Source organism: Pyxicephalus adspersus, chromosome 10 (genome assembly GCF_032062135.1).
Source record: "Pyxicephalus adspersus chromosome 10, UCB_Pads_2.0, whole genome shotgun sequence".
In the NCBI taxonomy this organism is placed as follows: domain Eukaryota; kingdom Metazoa; phylum Chordata; class Amphibia; order Anura; family Pyxicephalidae; genus Pyxicephalus; species Pyxicephalus adspersus.
In genome coordinates, this window is record NC_092867.1 from 86,312 (window position 1) to 106,214 (window position 19,903).

Here is a 19,903-nt window from a genome sequence, read left to right on the forward strand (position 1 = left end):
TGCTCGGCCATCCCACATCACCATCATACGCCATGTGTCGCCAATGCTCGGCCATCCCACATCACCATCATACGCCATGTGTCGCCAATGCTCGGTCATCCCACATCACCATCATACGCCATGTGTCGCCAATGCTCGGCCATCCCACATCACCATCCTACCCCATGTGTCGCCAATGCTCGGTCATCCCACATCACCATCCTACCCCATGTGTCGCCAATGCTCGGTCATCCCACATCACCATCATACACCATGTGTCGCCAATGCTCGGCCATCCCACATCACCATCATAGGCCATGTGTCAGCAGTGCTCGGTCATCCCACGTCACCATCATACCCCATGTGTAGGGGCACTTGTGATGTGTTGGGGGAGGGGTGTATTTAATGATAGAGAGGAATATTGTCTCTTATATTGTTTCTTTCAGAGATCAGTGAGGCTCTTCCTGGCTGGGAAGAGAAGGTGATAGATTTCTTCCAGGAGAAGATACAGGAGAAGCAATCATGCTGGGTAGGTTATGGTGTGTGAGTTATATGTACAGAAATCATATTTGATATTCTCCACCTACTATATGTACTGCTGTCAGTAAGCAAGAAGCTGTGATTGTGTGGCTGATAAATGAATATCAGTGATCCTGCCACAAATAATTGTGTGGAATCACAGCGTCATTGGTTGGCTGTGCATCCAATTTTTATGCTTTGTCTTGTAGGTTCCCAGTCTGAACGATGTGCCTCTGCACTACCTGAAACCAAACAGTCTGGTGCGTTTTCGCTGTATGGTGCAGGACATGTTTGATCCAGAGTATTACATGGGTGTCTATGAGACGCTGGACCACAGCAATAATGCCAGGGTGAGTTACATTCATATAGAAGGAGGACAATTGGCAGCCATTGCACACAGTGAAGCTTCACACCCCCCCCCGGCATACTGAATATTTTCCTTAGCTTGGTGTAACCAATTGACATGAATATTCCCTTCTGCACACCTAGGGATCTTATTGTTCATTCTAGCTCTCATCTGACTGGTGTGTATTGCATGAGCTGTGTCCTGCTGATAACTTCTATCTGCAATATCTGTATTTACAGGCTTTGCACCTTGGCAAGTACCGGGATGTGGCAGATTGTACGGTGAGCTTCAGAGAGGAAAATGGTCACCCTGGGGAAAGGGGGGGGCAGGGCAGGACATCTAAGTGACCCCAGGAATTTTATGCGGCTATCAGTATATGTAGGCCAACCAATTATGCAAGGACTGTCAGTACATCTTAGTGTCCCCGGGAATGACCGGGAATGACGTGAGGACTGTCAGTACATATAGGTGTCCCCGGGAATGACGTGAGGACTGTCAGTACATCTTGCTGTAGCCAGTGATAATGTAATGTTCTAAATTGTGTTGCAGCCACAGCAGGAAGTCGATATAAACTCCTCCAGGACAGTCACGTCAGAGCGGCAGACCTTCTATTGTGTTCCTGTCCCGGGAGAGTCTTCCTGGGTAAAAGAGATATCCTTTTGCAAACTCTGACTGCCCTCCATCCTTAGAAATGCCCCCAGCCTCATGCCTCCCATTCACTGTTCCAGTGAATATCCATAGGTGTTAGAGTATTAAGTATGGAGGAGTTTTCTCTCTTCTTTATACTCATTGGCTGGTTATACTTACCTTCATTCATTGATTTCTAAGGACTGTGCAGAATGTTTGTGGAGTTTTAGTGTCTCTCTCTCTCTCTCTCTGTCCCCAGAACACAGTTGGTTTATTTTCCTTATAAAGTTCACATTTACAGCAGTTTCAGCCAGGCCAGAGTTTCCCCCTCCACCTCATACATTCCAAACCGCCACAAACGCAGCTACGATGAAGATGAACACTCTTCTTCCCCTACAGAACAGCGCATAGGTAAGTCCTGGTGGTTAATCTCAATAGATCATACATCGTTCCCACCTGCCTAGCGGTAGTTGTTTAGCACTTTGTCCTTCCTGCACTGCCCCGATTATATAATGTGTTTGCAGTGTGTGGCTGCTTTCAGACTCTCATCCATGGGTAGAGACTGAATTGACTGTTGGTTCGTGTTGGCATTTGAATTCTCTGATATGGAATGTTTTGGAGGATGAGCTGAATTGTCATTTCCTTATCTGGTCTTTTGTGTATTTCTCTCCAGATGTAAGTGGGGCTAATATTCCCAAAAGACAAGAGATAGAGTCACAGAAGAAATTGCAGGAAATGGCCACAGCCAGCAGTGCTCCTCTGAATCTCAATTTTCCCCTCCCTGAGGAGAAGGGGCCAGCTTGTCTTGTAAAGGTAAATACATAGCCCAGACATATTGGGGCTGCATGTCTTGCAATGTCTGTGTAATGGGGGGGGGTTAACTTATGCAGGCCAGTGTTTGTGAGTCCCTGCAGCAAATCTCTATTGGATTTAGCATGCAAAAGTTACCCTTCCTCTAATTTGGTAAGAACCCCAGCTGGTCACACTGATGGTGGTGGACAAGAAAATAGCGGTTTCTGGTTGATCGAATGGTGTAACTTCTGTAGTATCCTGTCATGGTTCCTCTACATCTGGGTGATATTTTTGTCATCTGTCATGGAGATAGTTTCGTCTTTGGGATTAATTTTCACTCTTGTACAGGTGTATGAGAACTGGGACAGTTTCAAAGTGAACGACCTTCTGGAGGTGTATGGAGTATTATCTGTGGAGCCAATACTAAGTACCCTAAATGAGGACAGGTAAGCTGTAACTGTAATTTGACTTATTGCCCCTATGTCATGTGATTTACTGCCTGGTGCCACACACACGACTGCAAATAGAGTTCTACCAATGAGTAAATAAATGTAAACCTGCCAAGTACCCATCTTCACACCCCCAGATGATCCAAAGGAAGGAAAAAGATTATTTCTCACCATATTCCCTGCAGTATTGTGTTCCCTGGGTTTCACAGCCCCTTGTATTATGGATAATATCCAAGGTCAGTATCAATTTTTAACTGTGGTAGCTGGAAATATCTCCTGAGGATTTTAGCATTGTTATGTCAGTTGGTGTTTGGGTTGTGCTGCGAGCTGAATAATGCCATCCTCTGAAGACTGCAAAGAATATCAATGCATTATATTGGCAGGGATTTGCTGTGTGCCTGGTTGGATCCTGCAGACAGTATGGACACACTGGAGGAGCAGCGAGTACACAGTCCACCCACTTCTCTTGTGCCACGGATCCATGCCATCATTGTACAGAAACTGCATCACATTAACCCGCTAATCCCAAACTCTGTCTGTGAGACCGACGAAAGTAAACAATGTGAGTCTTCTGTTTGTCTGTGGTTTCTCAATTCATGTCATCCTGCCCCTCACTGTTATATGTCCAACACAGGTATGGCTAGCTTCATGGCAGAATTGTCCTGCACACGGTCAGAGCTTTTAGACTTTTGTACACACGTTATGCTGGGAGACAGCCTGGCTGCTGAATATCTTATCTTTCACCTCATCTCCACCGTGTGAGTATTTGTTGTGTATTTATAGTGTGACACATACCAAGCTTTACATGCAGAACACATTATCCACAGTGGTGGCAATTAATCTAATTGTAGTTCCTGTGTGTGGCAGGTATGCTCGAAGGGATGTGCTGCCTTTAGGAAAATTCGCTTTGAATCTTAGCGGCTGCCCACGGAATGGCATCTTCACACAGCAGTTGTATCGTGTGGTGCAGCAGTTGGTGCCTGCAGTAAGATCATTATTTGTAGATCAAGGTATCTAAAATAGCCATTATGACACCTGTCCACAAAATGTTCTATTTATATATTTTTTTTCAGTCTCATTACCTCCCGATGACCATAGAAAACATGAACCGCTTACGTTTTATCCCCCAGAAGGATTACACTGCCAACCGTCTGCTGAGTGGAATCCTACAACTGTCATCCCACACATCACTTTTGGTGGATGAAACTCTGCTGGAGCAGGGTCAGCTGGACACCATGGGTTAGTAGAAAAGGGGTTATAGATCCCATCACTGACTGATGCATCATCCTAAACACATGGGCATCTTAGTGCATGCTGAACCCTGTGATCTGCTGACTGAGCCGAGAACCCAATGCCTTTATTTAATGCTGCACATTACTGCCAGTTTCTATCAGATCCAACCAGATATCTAAGCATGGCATGCATGTGGGAATAGATAGGAGTCCTGGAATATAATGGAGTTGGGATTAGGGCAGTGTTGGATTTAGGGCTAGACAGAAAACATATCCTGTGGCATGTAACGCCTAACATAACCCCTACAGTCCCATTATTTTACAGAACAGACAGATTTTATATGTAAATCCCAGCAATGAACTATTCCAAAAAAAAACAATCTGCCTTATGCTCTGCTGGAATGTTTGTTTTTATATTTCTGTTCAGCTGCAGATTCTGCCAATCCAGAGCTGACCTGTATAAGTCCAGAGCTGACCTGTGCACTATGCTTGGTTATGCAGTCAGTCCTTTCACTTCTTCCTTAATCTATAGAACACATGCACCTTGATTACATAATGGGTTAATGTACTTGCTGGCTGTTTAAAGGCATAAAACATAGGAGTTGTACTGCAATAGAAATACACAAATCTATGAAAACTAGCAGATATTTTCCTATGTTTTGTATGGAAAATGTGTACATTGGATGGGGGGGTTCCTTTTATGTCCTTGTTCGCCTTGCCACACTGTGCTCTGCTGTCCTTTTTTACTCCTGAACACCCCTGTTTTGCATTCATTTTCTCATTACTTTCTTCTCTTCAGGTGTCCGCAATGTCACTGCACTGGGTAATGTGATCACCTGGCAGAAAGTGGACTATGATTTTAGTTACCACCAGATGGAATTCCCCTGTAATATTAATGTGCTCATCACCTCAGAGGGTCGATCACTGCTCCCAGTAAGTTGCCTTTTATTTCCTTTAGCTATGGACACGGATGACACGGCAACAAACTGTATTTTGTAGGCACCATGTACACTTCCAAAGAACAGTTTTCAGTCTTCATTGGGTAGCAGCAAATCAGAAAGCATCTGATAGATTATATCTATATTCTGTCCAGAGATGTCTGCTATTATCATACTTGGAATATCTGCATGTTTATGTATATATAGTTTCTGATTCCTTGAAGTTCGTTCTGGTCTTCTAATTCTTCATTTCTTTTTCCTTTCAGTCTGACTGCCAGGTTTCCCTAAAACCGGAGCTGATGCCTCCCGATATTGAGCAGTATATGGGGGCTCTGCTGACTGCGGTACTGCCATCCCTGCTTAACAAGTTTCGCATTTACTTAAGTCTTCTACGGCTGATGGACTACAGCATCTCTGAGGATGTCACCAAGGTACGAATAGGGACCTGAGGGAACAAGAAATGTTGGCAGAGATACACATTTAGAAATGAGGGTCCAGATGTGAGCTACATCCGCCATACTGCTTGTGAGAAATCACAGATATAAAGCAAATGTGCAGTACGGGAACTTCTTCCTCCAGGTTAGCAACTCATTCCTGGAACATCTCATATTTGTATTCTAAAGAGTTCCTTTGAAGTGTGGGGGAGTGGATTGCATTGTGGACTCTTACAGTACGTACAGATAAATCTGATTGTGGACTCCTATAGTAGGTATGTGGGGAGGGGGAAGGACCCATCTATTATTACTGTTATTTTTATTTGAATAGTCCACAATCTAATTTGTGTCCAACATGCTAAAATAAATCTTATGGCTTTAGATTTTCCATTCACATTCTGCCATACATTAAGAGCTTTCTGGACATGTTCATTTTTCAGTTTTCTATTTTATATAAATTCTTTTTTTTTCCTAAGTCTGTTGAAGATGATTTTGTGGACATGAGGAGAGATGATCCTCAGAGTATCAGTGCTGATGACCTGCACAGACAGCTGCTTGTGGCTCGGTAAGTTTTCTACCATTAGCACAGAGCTGTTATTTTTTTCTATTTCAGGTTTTTCTTTAGTAATACATTTTTTTTTACCCCTCCCCTGAAAATTCATATAGCAGCCATGACAATGGTCCATAGATGTGTGGATGACACAATAACCACCCTAGCTGAAACGGCTCACTGATCTTTAGGAGAGCATCCGACAACCTTGGCAGGACCTATATATAATTGTCATAGTATTGTGTGTTGTATAGCACAACCTGGATCCAGAGAAGTGCGGATCCTTTTACCATCAGAAGGCATGAAGCCTATAACAATCTATACTGCCAATTAATATTAGTGTTGGAGGATGCACATCTAATCAGCATTGTGTCATCTTTAGTCCTTTTCTACTTTGAATTGTAGGATGTTGGTCATCTTTTGAAAATAATTGGAATTTTGTCTTTTTCCTAGATTGCTTTCACTCAGTTCAGGTCACAGATCTCTTTCCCGAGAAACGTGGTTTAAGGCCAAAGAGCTAGAGTCACAAAGGAAGAATCGTCTCCAAGACCAGAAACATTTCAGTGGCAATGAACTTTAATTTCTATTTTATTGCTATGCTGCAATCCAGTATTGGTGGAATTGGTGCTGTTGCCCACCAAGGGGACGACTTTGATTGGCTTAGGGAATTGTTTTTTGCTGGCTTGCTTTTTCATAGATTATATTTTTGCTATTAAAAGGTCTAAATTGTCTAGCTCTTGTTTAGAACCTATAAAAGTTCACACTAGGAAGGACTTGCCTGACCATTTATGATTGACAAGCACTGGGAGACAATGTTCATACAAAACACCTTTGCTGGCATAACACAACTAAAGTTAGATTCTGCTTTGTAAACTATGCAGGGTCAGTGACCTGAATTACTAAGGTTTGAATACTTCATTATCCACATCTATGGTCAGTACAGGTTTCCTTCAAGAGTAAACTATCTTTGCTGTCATGCTGCTGAAATCGTTTTATTATTTGGAGCCATTACCAGGTAGAAGCATGTAGCTAGTGAGTTCTGACTTTGCTTGCTCTATACCTGTTTTAGGTAAGTAAAGCATTGCAGCTGCTAGTAGGCACACATCATTGGCTTCCACCCAGACTCCAGTCTGTCCGAGATTCTCCTGCTTTCACTATAAGGCCAGGTTATTTCTGAGAAATAATATAATAAAATATATATATATATATATATATATATATATATAGTGATTTCTGCTGGATATCAGTCTTCCTATCACCTGGAATAGGCATTATTCAGTCCATGATGTGTTCCAATTACAAGCCTACCACATGTAGAAGCTTGATTTTTCTTTTTTCAGGGTATTGTAAGATGTTTTTTTTCTTCCATGCCTTTTTTTTTTTTAAATCTAGGATTCATCCACCTAGTGTATGGCATATACACTCCATACACTAGATCAAATTTTTGTGCAGTTATTTTACACTACTGAAAATTCCCTGGAGGATTTTCTTTGCAACTAAAGGTGGCAGTACAGGTGACATGGAGAAAGCCGGATGCATCATTATTCCAAAAGGCATTTTGCCTTCCTTTAAATAGGAATTTTCTACTCCATCCATTGTAGATTGGTTTGACATCCACAGGATATTGTGTGCTTACTTTTTACACTGTCCCACTTCAATCAGGATTTCCAGAGCAAAGTTTCTTCCAGGAGGTTGGTTATTGTTGATTACTCTAATGGCTGCTTTCTGCATATTCCAGTGACATAGGAAGTGGGATTCAATTTTCAGTAAGGCGCACCAGTTCCTTTTCATTCATTTTTCAGTTGTAGCCTTCCCCTTCACCAAAGTGATAATGATTCATCATCTTCTGGCCAGTACAGGGAAGATTTCTTTTCAGCCCGGGATCTTACCCCCACGCACTGACTTTGGATGGCTTATCACATTTGACAAAGAGTCAGTTACTGTAGATGCAGGCGATAGTATATAATATAATAGTATGGGAGAAGATTCTAATAATCCACAGGAGCCACAGGGTCTTCGTTACTCCACATCTAAAAGCTTTTCAATGTTTCAGGAATATGACAATCATGATCTCCAACTTTCCAATGGTAATGTGGGCTCATTGGCCCTTCAAAGTAGGCTTTGCTTCTCAGTTGGGGAGATCAGATCTACAACAGGGAAGTGTAGTTCCCAGGCCGTGAAAAGAAGCTTAAGCTTGTAGTGCTGGACTTGGGACTCAAACCTGTTATGGTGTCTCTCTAGCCCAAGAATAGCCCCCGACACCAAATGCCATCTTGTGGATATGAGAAGCCCAAGGCAAGTGGTTTGAAAGTTCTAAAGCTATGACAAGTCCTGTTTGCTTTCAGGAGGTGTCTACCTACCGTGTTTCCCTGATGATAAGGCATCCCTATCAAATAAGGCAGCCCCGATTTTTGCTTAAATAAAATAAGGCACTAACCCGCGAATAAGACCTCCTCCGATACCCGATACTGTGTGTGTCTCCTCGATGGCTGCAGTGCAGAGCGAAACTGAAACTAACAAGCCGGCACATGCGCCCCCGCGACTCTGCACTAAGAAGCAAGCTGCTGATCCCTGCCCTAACGGAGTCTGTTACCCGGCTGTACCGTAGAAGCAAAAAAAGGTAAGTCAGTGAACAGAAGGGGACAATGAATGGCACATGAGTGATTTTCAACAATAAATGTGTACTGTAGTCTTCTTCATGGAAAAATAAGACATCCCCCTGAAAATAAGACCTAGGGCAATATAAGAGTGCCTTATTATAGGGGAAACAGGGTAGTTAGCAGAGAAGTCAGTAGTACTCTTGAGGATGGACAATGTGACAGCAATAGATACAGGACCAGAAATATATTCGTGAGAAAGTGACTACATAGCAGCCAGTAAATCTCTTTCCCGGGAAATGTTTTCTGTTTCAATATTTGTATTAATGTTTATATATAAAATTATACAAAATTAATAGTCAGTAAAAGACACAAAATTATAAGAAATATTACTACAAAACCAAAAGAGCTACATTAGGCAATAAGTCCTGAGGGTGAGATACATGAAGTTACGAATGTTGAGGAGTTCCCGAGCATGATCCACAGGTAGCAGCAACCATAAACGGGAAATGACTATAAAAAGTAAAAAAGGTCTAGAGAAGGTTATACATAAATGGAACATGAAAAAACCAGAAGAGAGTAAGAGGAATAAGGCTGACAGGAAAGCCAGGATTGGGGTGGGGGGAAGGGAGTACATGGAGTCCCAAAAACCCCACTTTCTTACCTTCTTCAGGTAATTTTTCATGCTCACATAAAGTTAGATCCATAAATATTTGAACGGAGACAACTTTATTCTAATTTTGGTTCTGTACATTACCACAATTTATTTAAAATGAAACAACTCAGATACAGTTGACCTGCAGACTTTCAGCTTTAACCCCCCTAGCGTTCTAATTCTGTCATTTTTTGATGCAAAAAGTGATCCTATTTTTTTTGAATTGCCCACACCGGCCCATGAAATAACCTTTGGGGCAATTGTCCAATTACTTATTACCCCTGAAATGAAGTGATTGTGTAATAAAGGATTTAGTTCCTCACATTTTATGCAATCTTTTTGTACAACCCACTGAATTAAAGCTGAAAGTCTGCAGGTCAACTGCATCTCAGTTGTTTCATTCCAAGTTAATTGCGGTAATGTACAGAACTGAAATTAGAAAAAAAAGTTGTCTGTCCAAATATTTATGGACCTTACTGTATGTGGACATTAACCCTAAGGACTACTTTTTTGGTGGATGTAACTTCGGCTGAAAGAGAATCAGAATTGGGGGCTTTAAGCTGTAAGAAGCCCTTTACTATCTTTAACCCAGACTGATAATTAATATTAAACACTATTTATATGGTGCCAACATATAATGCAGCGCTGCACAATAAATAAGGGTGGCACAGGAGGAGGAGAGGACCCTGCCCAGAAGAGCTTACAATCTAAGAGGTGGGGGAAGGCCTGAATAGTCTTGAGGCCAGTATTCTCCACTTTGACTATAGTGGCTTCAGCAATTCATCTACAGATTGTTTTCCCCACTTATATTGATGGTGACCTAGTGCATCCTCATAGCCTTGATAATAAGAAACTTACGAGCCAGGTCACAGACTTGATAAAAACTTTGTCGGTTTATAATGCCTTTAGCAGAGAAGAGAAGCATGTTCAGGGACGATGGTGGGATATTCGACCTCTGTGGCTCATAATTCAGCGGAGGCAGCAGCAGTTTGGTCTTCCTACTAATTTTTCTCTTTTTTTCTTCAGTGCTGGCTGCTCTGCATCATTTGGGCTCCTTACTCCCATTCTTTACTTCTGCATGTAAGTTTGCAGTCTTTCTACAAAGTTATCCCCTTTATCCAATTCCAAGCCAATCACCATTAGACAGCCATTTTTTACTCAGCAGACTTACATACAAATGAAACAATCACTTTCCTCTTTCTTGAGCTCACTGCGGCGGTTTCTTCTAATCAAAATGTACACAAGTCTCCCTGACAAAGCTGATAGAAGCAGACTTCTTACGGTTTCGATTTATACACCCGTCCCTTGCATTGGATCCATCACTCGGCACCGATTTATTGACAACAGGGTAAGTTGTTACCCATAGGTTTAGGGTAATTTACTGAAGATATTGAGAATCTTTATTTCATTTGTTTAAACATTCACTTTATTAAACCTGACAACATTTCTGTTTACTTAGAATAGCCAACCATGTACAGATGTGTTTGACATGAGCATATAACTGAAATAGATAGTGATGAGCATCTTGCCCATCATCTTAGCTGTAGGAGTGTGGGCTCTGGGGAGAATTCATTTCTTTACCTTTGTACTGGTACCAGCACAAGGTGCTTCAGCCATCACTCTCACTTGGCTGCTGTAAGGTTCAGGTTATACCAGGGGTCGGCAAAGTTTTATGGCCACTAGGCCATTTATGGGTTGGGGGGGGGAGCACACTAGGCCGGGACCGCCCTATTGGCTCCACCAACCACCAGGCAACCGCCCTGATGTGAAATCTCTTTCCTCTGTATGCATTGCGGAGGAAGAGGGATTTACCTTCAGAGAGGGTTCCCTATTTACCGCAGCGGCGGAAGTATCAATGCCAGCCGTGGTAAATAGAGGAGCAACTGCAAGGGGGCGGCGCCGGAGCTCCAGTAGTTCCTAACGCCAGGGGTCATTAGGTCGGAACGAACTACCGGCTAGGCCGTATCTGGCCGACCCCTGGGTTATACAATTCCCTAACAATCATTTTACACAAGATAAATAGGTCTTGGGAATTTTTGGCATTAGGCTTCTAAATTGTGCCTAAGGTGCGCTAGTTCGGTGGCTCAGTGGTTTGCACTCTGGCCTTTGCAGTGCTGGGTCGCAGGTTGGAATCCCAACCTGGACTCTATCTGCATGGAGTTTGCAGGTTCTCCTGCAGGTGTTTGTGTGCGTTTCCTCCGGGTTCCTCCCACATTCCACAAATGCAGTTAGGCTTCTCCCCTAAAGTTGACCTTGGACTGTGGTAATGACATATGACTATGGTAGGGACATTAGATTGAGGGACAGCTAGTGACATGACTCTGGACTTTGTACAGCGCTGCGTAATATGTTGGCGCTATAATAATAGGCTGAAGTATGCAATCCTATTGCTGCCACACTAATGACAGCCATTTATAGCTCTAAAGTTTGCAGGCGGAGTAATTCAGCCCGGCCAGGTTTTGGGTCTAGGCAGTATACAAATGCTACTTTTCTGGTGTTTGGGCTTTTACCCTAATTAGGTAAATTAAGTCTGGCAAAACATCAGCTGCTTTAATGCTTTGCTTTTTGCTTGATTCTGTTTTCTGAGTTTTATGAAAAACAGTTTCCACAAAAATGCAGATTGGACAAATGAAGCAAAAGCCATAAAAACATCATTCAAATGCATATGGATTCCACCCAGACTGTACATAGGGCAGGCAGTGGGAATGGATTTCAAACATCTTTCTTGTACAATTCATGCCACAGTGTTTGCAGCTTAGAGTTTGCTTAAAAATTAATATGTATTGAACAGATTTAACCCCAATACCATAACAATTTTGGATATAATAATCACCACTGACCTTCCATCAGTCTAGGGTTGCATAATGTTTATCCCTCATTGTAAAACTGATTTTTCCACTTTCTGATCTGAGGTGTCTCTAACAAGGGTGAAGGTAAAACCCTAAACTCTGCAGAGACCACTAATAACCTCATTTTGTTGGAAAGCCAATGAATCAATTCCACAATACAGCACACGGCGCAAGGTGAAAACTTTTTTATTAAAATAATTCCCTTTCATTACACAGAACAGTCACACAACAAATAAATAGTTTTAGTGGAACAATTTTGACATAGGCACACCACAAAGTACAAGTTAAACATTCTGACATTTGATAATCTATCAAGATTCAAATATAAAGTGAACAAGAACACACAACTTCTACTACAGAACTGCCAAGGTCCAAAACTTAAATAGCGCCGGTATCTACAGGACCCCCAAAGCTTTATCATATATCTAGAACTCTCCAGTGTAAAGGGTTGGTCCATCTAATACTTTACTGGCCAGGCAGTGATCGTTTCAGTGCCTTGAATCTTATAGAAAGTGATAAGGCAAAGAGGGAAGACTGGAAAAAAGGTGTCAGTGACGCATGTATATAAAGCATCTCACAAGTAACAATGTTATAGAAAAAAACCTAAAAAAATAAATAGTAACTAAAATACAGTGCTTCTCCTACTAAAAACACCACAACAATCTGTTTAAGGTACAGTAAAATAATGCACATTCATCCAGCTCCCAGTTTGAGGACATTTCTATCGACAGACAAAATAAAAATGTAAACATTCTTGCAAGTGATGCCATTTATAGATGGAATTTGCTGCATCATCTAAATCTGTATAATGCGGGTCTGACACTGTGTAAACAGTTCTTTGAAGTCATTTGGTAGCTCAGCTGGAACAGACGTTGGCTCTGGAGACTTCTGCACTTTAGCCACAGCAAAATTAATCCCTTGTGCCAGTCCAGCATGAGTGATGTTTGCCACCTGGACTACAGAACTTCGAATCTTGGCGAATGGAGAGACAACTCTGCTGCTATTGCTGTCTGCTGGAGAGGCTGCAGATCCGGGACTGGAACGACCTGAGGCTGCAGAAAGGTCAACAGACAGTCGGGAGCCATTGTCAGTTCCAGATACCTCAAGTTGTGAAGGCCGGTGAAGTTGTTCTGTTTCTGCGTCCACTACATTAGATGTTTCAGGAGAATTATTGCTCAATAATACACGATCCATTTGTTCTTTATTATCATCATTACAGTTACCATCTTTGGTGTGGGCATCATGGACAAACTGGTGGCAGTAAGCATCGATCGGGGTTCCAAAATCTACAAGTAGATTTTCCTCTGGTGATGCTTCACACTGCGTTACCTGAATTTCAGTAGGAATGTGAAGACTTAGCTCAGCACTACTGACAGACTGAGAGCGGCTACCTAATCGTGGGACAGAAGCAATGATGCCACAGCTAGGTAATACATAGTCCACTCCAATGTTCTCTAGGGAGCCTGGTACCTGGCCATCATCATCTGATTTAGGAATGAAGTCATCGGAATGAAATGAGTCACTGTCAGAGGAGAGTTCCAAGTCTGACTCCATGTGATCTTTGGTCTCCGTGCTGGGATGTTCTAAGCTGCTATCAGATTTCCACAGATTGACCTGCAGGTTGGGTTTCAGAAAGCCTTTCATTTCTGATTTATTAAATGTACCTAATTTGCGTAGACTTCCGATGTTTGATTGTTTAACTTTCTGATTAAGGGAAGAAAATTTACTCATCAAGTAGTTCTTGCTCTGAGTGAGGCCCATGCTGTTCATCCCCAGTTTCTGGCTTTTGGAATGTATCCCCATTATATCTTCATGGGGCTTGCTGCTCTTTCTGTAACAAAACACAGGGCAGACACTGTTTGGAGAATATAAAATACAAGCTTACATTACATGCAAACAGCTCCCAGCTTGGAAATTCCAGAGATGCTTCAAAATAATTCATCTGAGGGGATAATGGCAACTTAACTACAGACTAGGACACCATGCAGTTCTTTACAGTATTAGCATAAATCTGGTCATGTATAATGGAATCCCTGCATAACAGAAACTACAAACCACAATATTAATCCCATCATATCAAAAAAAAAAAAAAAAACCATAGCCAATCTCACTACACCAGAAACAATAAAACCCACTTCTGGTCCCATTGTACTATAAATGACAAATCACAATGCCCTTATCATCATACCACATACTATAAACACCAAGTCAATCCATTAAAACAAAAACTACAAAACCCTAAGTGGAGCCCTTCATACCAGAAACAATATACATCGTGCTCCATTGATTGGCATCACAAGGTGAAAACCAGACACTTTATTTACACCAAACGGAATTTTTACCAAACTGCTACATGTAAATCGAGGAGAACAAAGCAGAAGTTGGACACAAGTGTACCTCATACAGCATGCTTGATGGACTGATCACCACCATTCACTGGGTAGTGGTATCCACATCTATCCATCCATCGTACATAACAATACACATCCATCATCCATCCATCATACATAACAATACACATCCATCATCCATCTATCGTACATAGCACACATCCATCATCCATTCATCGTACATAACAATACACATCCATCATCCATCTATCGTACATAACAATACACATCCATCAAATAATACACATCCATCATCCATCCATCGTACATAACACACATCCATCATCCATCCATCGTACATAACAATACACATCCATCTCCATTCCCATCAGCTAGACCCTCACCTCTCCAGTTTCTTTTCAATAATGGGAACATCAGACTCCATGGCTTGTTTGGTAATCCGCAACATCTCTGCTATACACAGCAGTGTATCTGAAATCAAACAGATTTGGGCTAAAGGTGAAAAACTCAAAGTTAATAAGATATTACCTTCTTAATAAGAATAAGTTCAGTAACTGCAATTAGGATTATAAAAATGACCGAATATTGCCATGAATAATTCAGCATTATATCTTTCACATATATTGCTGAGAGTATAAACCGTACACAAAGTATTTGTTTTAAGCAGGTCAGCCAACTCAGTGCTGTAAAAAGTGAAGCTCCACTAGTTCTAATGGGTCTGGGTATTTATTAAGCCAACCCTATAATGTAAATTACTTTCATTGGGTTTTGCAGATTGGTGAGATGCACAAGTATACAAATCTCAAAATCAGACATTTCTGTGAATGGACTCGGCTGCCATATGGGTAAAGGTTGATGTGTGACAAGGTAAATGATCAGCATCCCCCAGCAATCTCATGAAGCCTCCTAGGCACCCCAATGTAAAGGTTTTATTAACAGGCTCTTATCAGCCTAGCACCTCCTCCCTCTTTCATCTGTATTCTATATAAAAAAACTCAAACAATATTTTGAATTTACCTTTTCCATCCTCTTCAGGGCTTCGGGCCACAGCCCTCAATGTGTGGAAGTAGCCACTGTTCCCTTTGTATCTGTAGTGCAGCCGCATACAGGAAAATTTGGGCTTCCCAAAAAATGTGGGTTCAGGACCTGAGCCAAAGGAAAAATGACATCACAATATGGCAGAAAAGGCAAAGGACAAGGAGAAGATAACAGCGGAGTTGAACAGAGAAAAGAATGAGAAGAACACAAAGGGTAACAATACATCTGAAGAATGGGGCACAGAATAGTTAGGACGATTGGATTATAATAAATGAGATGCCTACACATGGTAACAACAAGGGAACAGCTCACCAATCTCAATCTTTTCCAAATCATCTAAACTTAAGCGTTGATATTGGTTCACTTTGTCCACCTCATCATCATAGCTGAACAAGAGAAGAAACAGTGTTAGTGGTGGACAAGCCGGAGTTCCCAAAATGTCATGAGAAGTAACTGAGTATGAGAAGTAGGAGGTTTGTCACTTACTAGGCCACATAATAAGCACAATTTGACAGCAACAGAAGGACTTCAACATCTTTGTGAGTGGCATCAATGAGGCTACAAGATAATGAAATGTCCAGTTAGAAAGCAGGAGAGAGCAAATACTGAATATTTTTCATACAATAAGCAGGAGCTAATGTCCACCACTATCACTAAAGAGCAGAGAACCCCCTTACTCCACAATTAAGGGCAGAGACAAGATTTACACTAAAGGTAGAGAAAGTTCCCCCCAGGCTACATACTAGAGGGTAGAACACATCTCTACCCCCAGACTTAACACTAGAGGGCAGAGAATATTTCTTTACCCCTGAAGATGCCACAATAAACAGCAGTATACATCCCCACCAGACTATGTTAGGGTAAGGGGCATCTTCCACAGACTCTACACTAGAGAACATCCCCCTAATAGTTGTTTCCCCACCTTCAGACTCCACACATAAGTGCAGAATACATTTTCACAGACTCCACACTTCTCCCACATTGTAAACTTCAGGGAATACATTTCCCCCCACGTCCCACTATAGGACCCCCCCTTCATTAATGTAAACTAGAGAGCAAACTACAATCTCTTTTTGTTAGGGGGCTTGTACAGATGGGAGTTCTCTATATGATTTCTGATTTCACACAGACATACAAGTGTTCTCTGTTGTCCGTTTAGAGCAGTGTTTCTCAATCAGGGTTCCTCCACAGGTTGCAATTAGCAATTTGTCACTCTCCATTCAGTTTAACAGACACCAATAATCGTTTTGGATCTCTGGAATTCCTCCCACTGACCACCACACTAATATACTGTGATTCGTGGATTTATAAATTATAGAAGGAGTTCCCTGAAGGCCTGAAAGTTATTCCAAGGGGTTCCTCCATGTTAAAAAGGTGAAAGACCGGTCTAGAGTAGGGATAACTAGCAGTAACAATATATTGATGCTGCCAACACTAAAAACCATTATGTCAATATAAATGTATTGCTGTAGACTCACCTGGGATCACAGTCAATAAGTGCCCAGCCACCATGGAACTTTTCATTGTCTGGCAGGAGGATCTGCATGTAGTTCTGGAGCAGCTGGCTAATGAGCTCTTGGTGGTTCCTCTGGCTCTGTCGGTGGAGTGCCTCATGTTCCTTCTCCTTAGTAAATATGGAGTAAAGATCTTCTGTCACTGGGACCCCCTGCATCAGATCTGTAGTAAAAAGACATGACAGCAAATCAAGCCACAAAAGGATGCGGCACGAATGTCATGAAAGATACATGGCAAGATAAAAGCATATAATACACCCGATGAGTATTAAAGTCTGGAGCACGCCCCTTACCGATCACAGCCTGCCGGTACGCATCTTTGAAGCGGTTTAAATAATATCGATTAGCAGAATTGACTCCGTCTTTCATCACGCCAGCAAGTTTTCTCTCTCCGGTGCGAGTGAAATCCCCCTGAAGGGACAATGTTAATTATTACATGACAAACACTCAAACATCAATGTCACTCTGCACTACTACTGATCTGAAATGAAAATAAAACAAGCACATGGTAATAAACTATCAATGATCTCAGAAGCAGCTGAAACTAAAGCTAAATGCAGGAAGAATCCACTATAAGCTTTACAATGCTTTAGTCAAGGATAACACAACAAAGCAGTTTTACTTCTCTTGGCTTTCCTGGCAACCAGAACAATCCTTCTCCATTGGCTACTCTAAGCTGTCCCCTGACATTCTCCTTTACATTCCTGCATTGTACAAGTAATCCAGCAAATGGAGCATAATTATTGTGGAGCTCAGCTTCATACAGAGCGCTCCACCATCACAAGGCAGAACATGTGCAGAAAATGTTTGGCTGCTGAAACAGTTTTTGTAATAAATATCCTTAGTTTACCATCATTGCTAATGTTCACATGTTTGCATACAAAAAAAAACAAGTGTGCCCTATTTACTTGACAATGAGAATGGCTGAAGATCTAAAAGTCACTTCTAGTACTTGTCTACCCGTCTTCTGTCTTTTAAAACCCCCGCTACTTTCCACCACTCCAAATCTCCCCTCCTATTGTGCGTTACTTCGCCTACCTCCTAGATTGTAAGCTCTTTGGGGCAGGGTCCTCTCCTCTTCCTGAGTCACTGTCTGTATCTGTCTGTCATTTCCACCCTGTATTTAATGTACAGCGCTGCATAATATGAGGGCGCTATATAAATCATAATATTATTAATAGTTGATATCCCCTCTTCAGTCGTAACCAGCAGCTCATAACAGCCAGTTTATGAGCAATGTGGAGCAGTGTTTACAGCCAGGAATCATACAATCCAACTATCAAATGTACAAAATTAGGGTCAGTCTGCACCGCTGCTGGACAAGCTTCTCAATCAGCTCAAATTGTCAGCCGATGTAAAAGTATGTCACAGGAGAAAGAGATGATCCCCCATCAGGCAAAAAACAGTATGATGATCACACAAGACTTTCTACCACAGACTATTTATATCATCCAAGAGCGACATCACAGCGTCCAGATATTATACAGGAAGTGACATCAAACTGGAAAAGAATAGAAAAGTGAAAGTTGATGACAGACCTTGAGAGCGGCTGTGCCTGCATACTGCTTGCTAATGGCATCTCCATTGTTTGCCCACATAATCTGGTACAGCCGATAGCATTTCATTGGTAGTGGCTGCTCTGGGGGCATTACACCAAGTTTCTTTAACTGCAAGAAGAGGGAAAAAAGGAGAAAACAAAAATTTATTAGAACTGTTTCAATTTTAGCAAAAGTTATTACAGCACACAGCAGTGAATTATTAATGGCTTTTTTTCACCTCATTTGAAGTCCACTCTGTCCGACTCTTTAGCCCCTTACCCCTCATTGTTGCTGTTGTCTACCGCCCTCCTGGCCCAGTATCACAATTTGTGGATAACTTTGCATCCTGGCTCCCACACAATCTTTCCCATGACCTGCCCACCCTAATCCTTGGTGATTTTATTGTTACAATGGATGAGCCCAACCTTCCCTCCTCAGCCAAACTGCTCTCCACACACATAGCTGGACACACTATAGACCCGGTATTTTCTAAACTCTGCAACCTCACCCTCCTTGACAACTCACCATTCTGCGTAATATGTTGGCGCTATATAAATCCTGTTTAATAATAATGATAATAATGGCTACAACGTAGAAGTTATATAACTGAAAAGGGTCAGGTGACTTAAGGGGTCAACTTGTGTGACCTAGAAGGAAGATAAATAAAGGGTAGAGGGACCTTGAAAATTTGAAGCTTTTTTTTTGTAGATTAATTTAGGCGAGATGGGGTGGGGTGCAGAATGGAAATGTTTGGTAAGGCAATTCATTTGTATTTCCAGTACTATTACCTGTTGTTCCATGACAACACGAGCGATGGCAGCTTGAACAACATTGGTCCTATCCAGGCAGTCCATACAGTTTACTCGAAATATGCCTTCCTGCTTGCAGATGACTCCAGCCTGATCCACCCTACCAACCAAACAGAAATCAGCGTGTGTTCATCTCTACGAGTCACAGAACCAGAACCCCACCATGCCCACACTTACCAACACCACTTCATGTCTGTTATAATATCACAGATGGCATCCGTCAGGGTCTGCACATTCTCAAATTTCATCCCACGGCTAGAGACATAAAAACACAACCAGGAAAATGGTGAGAGGAGACTTAGTAACATAAAAGGCCAATCACAAAGAAAGATGGAAGATATAAATGACACATTGTCTGTGAAATCATCAGATTCCCATTGTGATTTAATATATATTTATTACATGGTTCTAATTTGTTACCCATTTGTTACAGGATGTTATTTTCTTCTGTTTTCTCTTTCCTTTTTGCCCTCCTAGCATTACAGCTTAATTAGGCTTTGCTTGTGATTCCAGCAGCAGATTAATATATACTGTACAATATACATGAGAGATACTCTGTGTATAAAACTCTCTTCTCAGGACAAGGCCACTAATCAACCCTTAGGGCGACTCTGCCTCCAATCAACCCTTAGGGCGACTCTGCCTCCAATCAACCCTTAGGGCGACTCTGCCTCCAATCAACCCTT

The 19,903-nt window shown here is 41.8% G+C and overlaps 2 protein-coding genes across 6 annotated transcripts in view; one reads left to right on the forward strand and one right to left on the reverse strand.

The window, feature by feature from the left end:
* The window catches only part of MCMBP (minichromosome maintenance complex binding protein), an 8,182-nt gene extending 1,585 nt beyond the window's left edge, over positions 1-6,597 (forward strand). For 2 of the 4 annotated variants that reach the window (XM_072424716.1, XM_072424718.1), the window contains exons 2-15: positions 426-508; positions 708-848; positions 1,084-1,125; positions 1,394-1,495; positions 1,765-1,882; positions 2,145-2,284; positions 2,612-2,709; positions 3,096-3,470; positions 3,580-3,697; positions 3,786-3,951; positions 4,744-4,877; positions 5,149-5,313; positions 5,793-5,881; positions 6,320-6,597. In XM_072424716.1, coding sequence (XP_072280817.1) covers positions 426-508; positions 708-848; positions 1,084-1,125; positions 1,394-1,495; positions 1,765-1,882; positions 2,145-2,284; positions 2,612-2,709; positions 3,096-3,470; positions 3,580-3,697; positions 3,786-3,951; positions 4,744-4,877; positions 5,149-5,313; positions 5,793-5,881; positions 6,320-6,446 — 1,898 coding nt within the window. In that variant the 3' untranslated portion in view covers positions 6,447-6,597. The remainder of the gene's footprint in view (positions 1-425; positions 509-707; positions 849-1,083; positions 1,126-1,393; positions 1,496-1,764; positions 1,883-2,144; positions 2,285-2,611; positions 2,710-3,095; positions 3,471-3,579; positions 3,698-3,785; positions 3,952-4,743; positions 4,878-5,148; positions 5,314-5,792; positions 5,882-6,319) is intronic. The other 2 variants (XM_072424719.1, XM_072424717.1) reach the window with 2 other exon arrangements.
* A 5,540-nt stretch (positions 6,598-12,137) lies between these two features.
* INPP5F (inositol polyphosphate-5-phosphatase F) overlaps positions 12,138-19,903 on the reverse strand; it is a 21,289-nt gene continuing 13,523 nt past the window's right edge. For both annotated transcript variants that reach the window (XM_072423831.1, XM_072423830.1), the window contains exons 11-20: positions 19,395-19,472; positions 19,197-19,317; positions 18,409-18,537; positions 17,164-17,281; positions 16,835-17,033; positions 15,843-15,914; positions 15,669-15,742; positions 15,336-15,464; positions 14,702-14,789; positions 12,138-13,798 (exon numbers count right to left, since the gene is read on the reverse strand). In XM_072423831.1, coding sequence (XP_072279932.1) covers positions 12,763-13,798; positions 14,702-14,789; positions 15,336-15,464; positions 15,669-15,742; positions 15,843-15,914; positions 16,835-17,033; positions 17,164-17,281; positions 18,409-18,537; positions 19,197-19,317; positions 19,395-19,472 — 2,044 coding nt within the window. In that variant the 3' untranslated portion in view covers positions 12,138-12,762. The remainder of the gene's footprint in view (positions 13,799-14,701; positions 14,790-15,335; positions 15,465-15,668; positions 15,743-15,842; positions 15,915-16,834; positions 17,034-17,163; positions 17,282-18,408; positions 18,538-19,196; positions 19,318-19,394; positions 19,473-19,903) is intronic.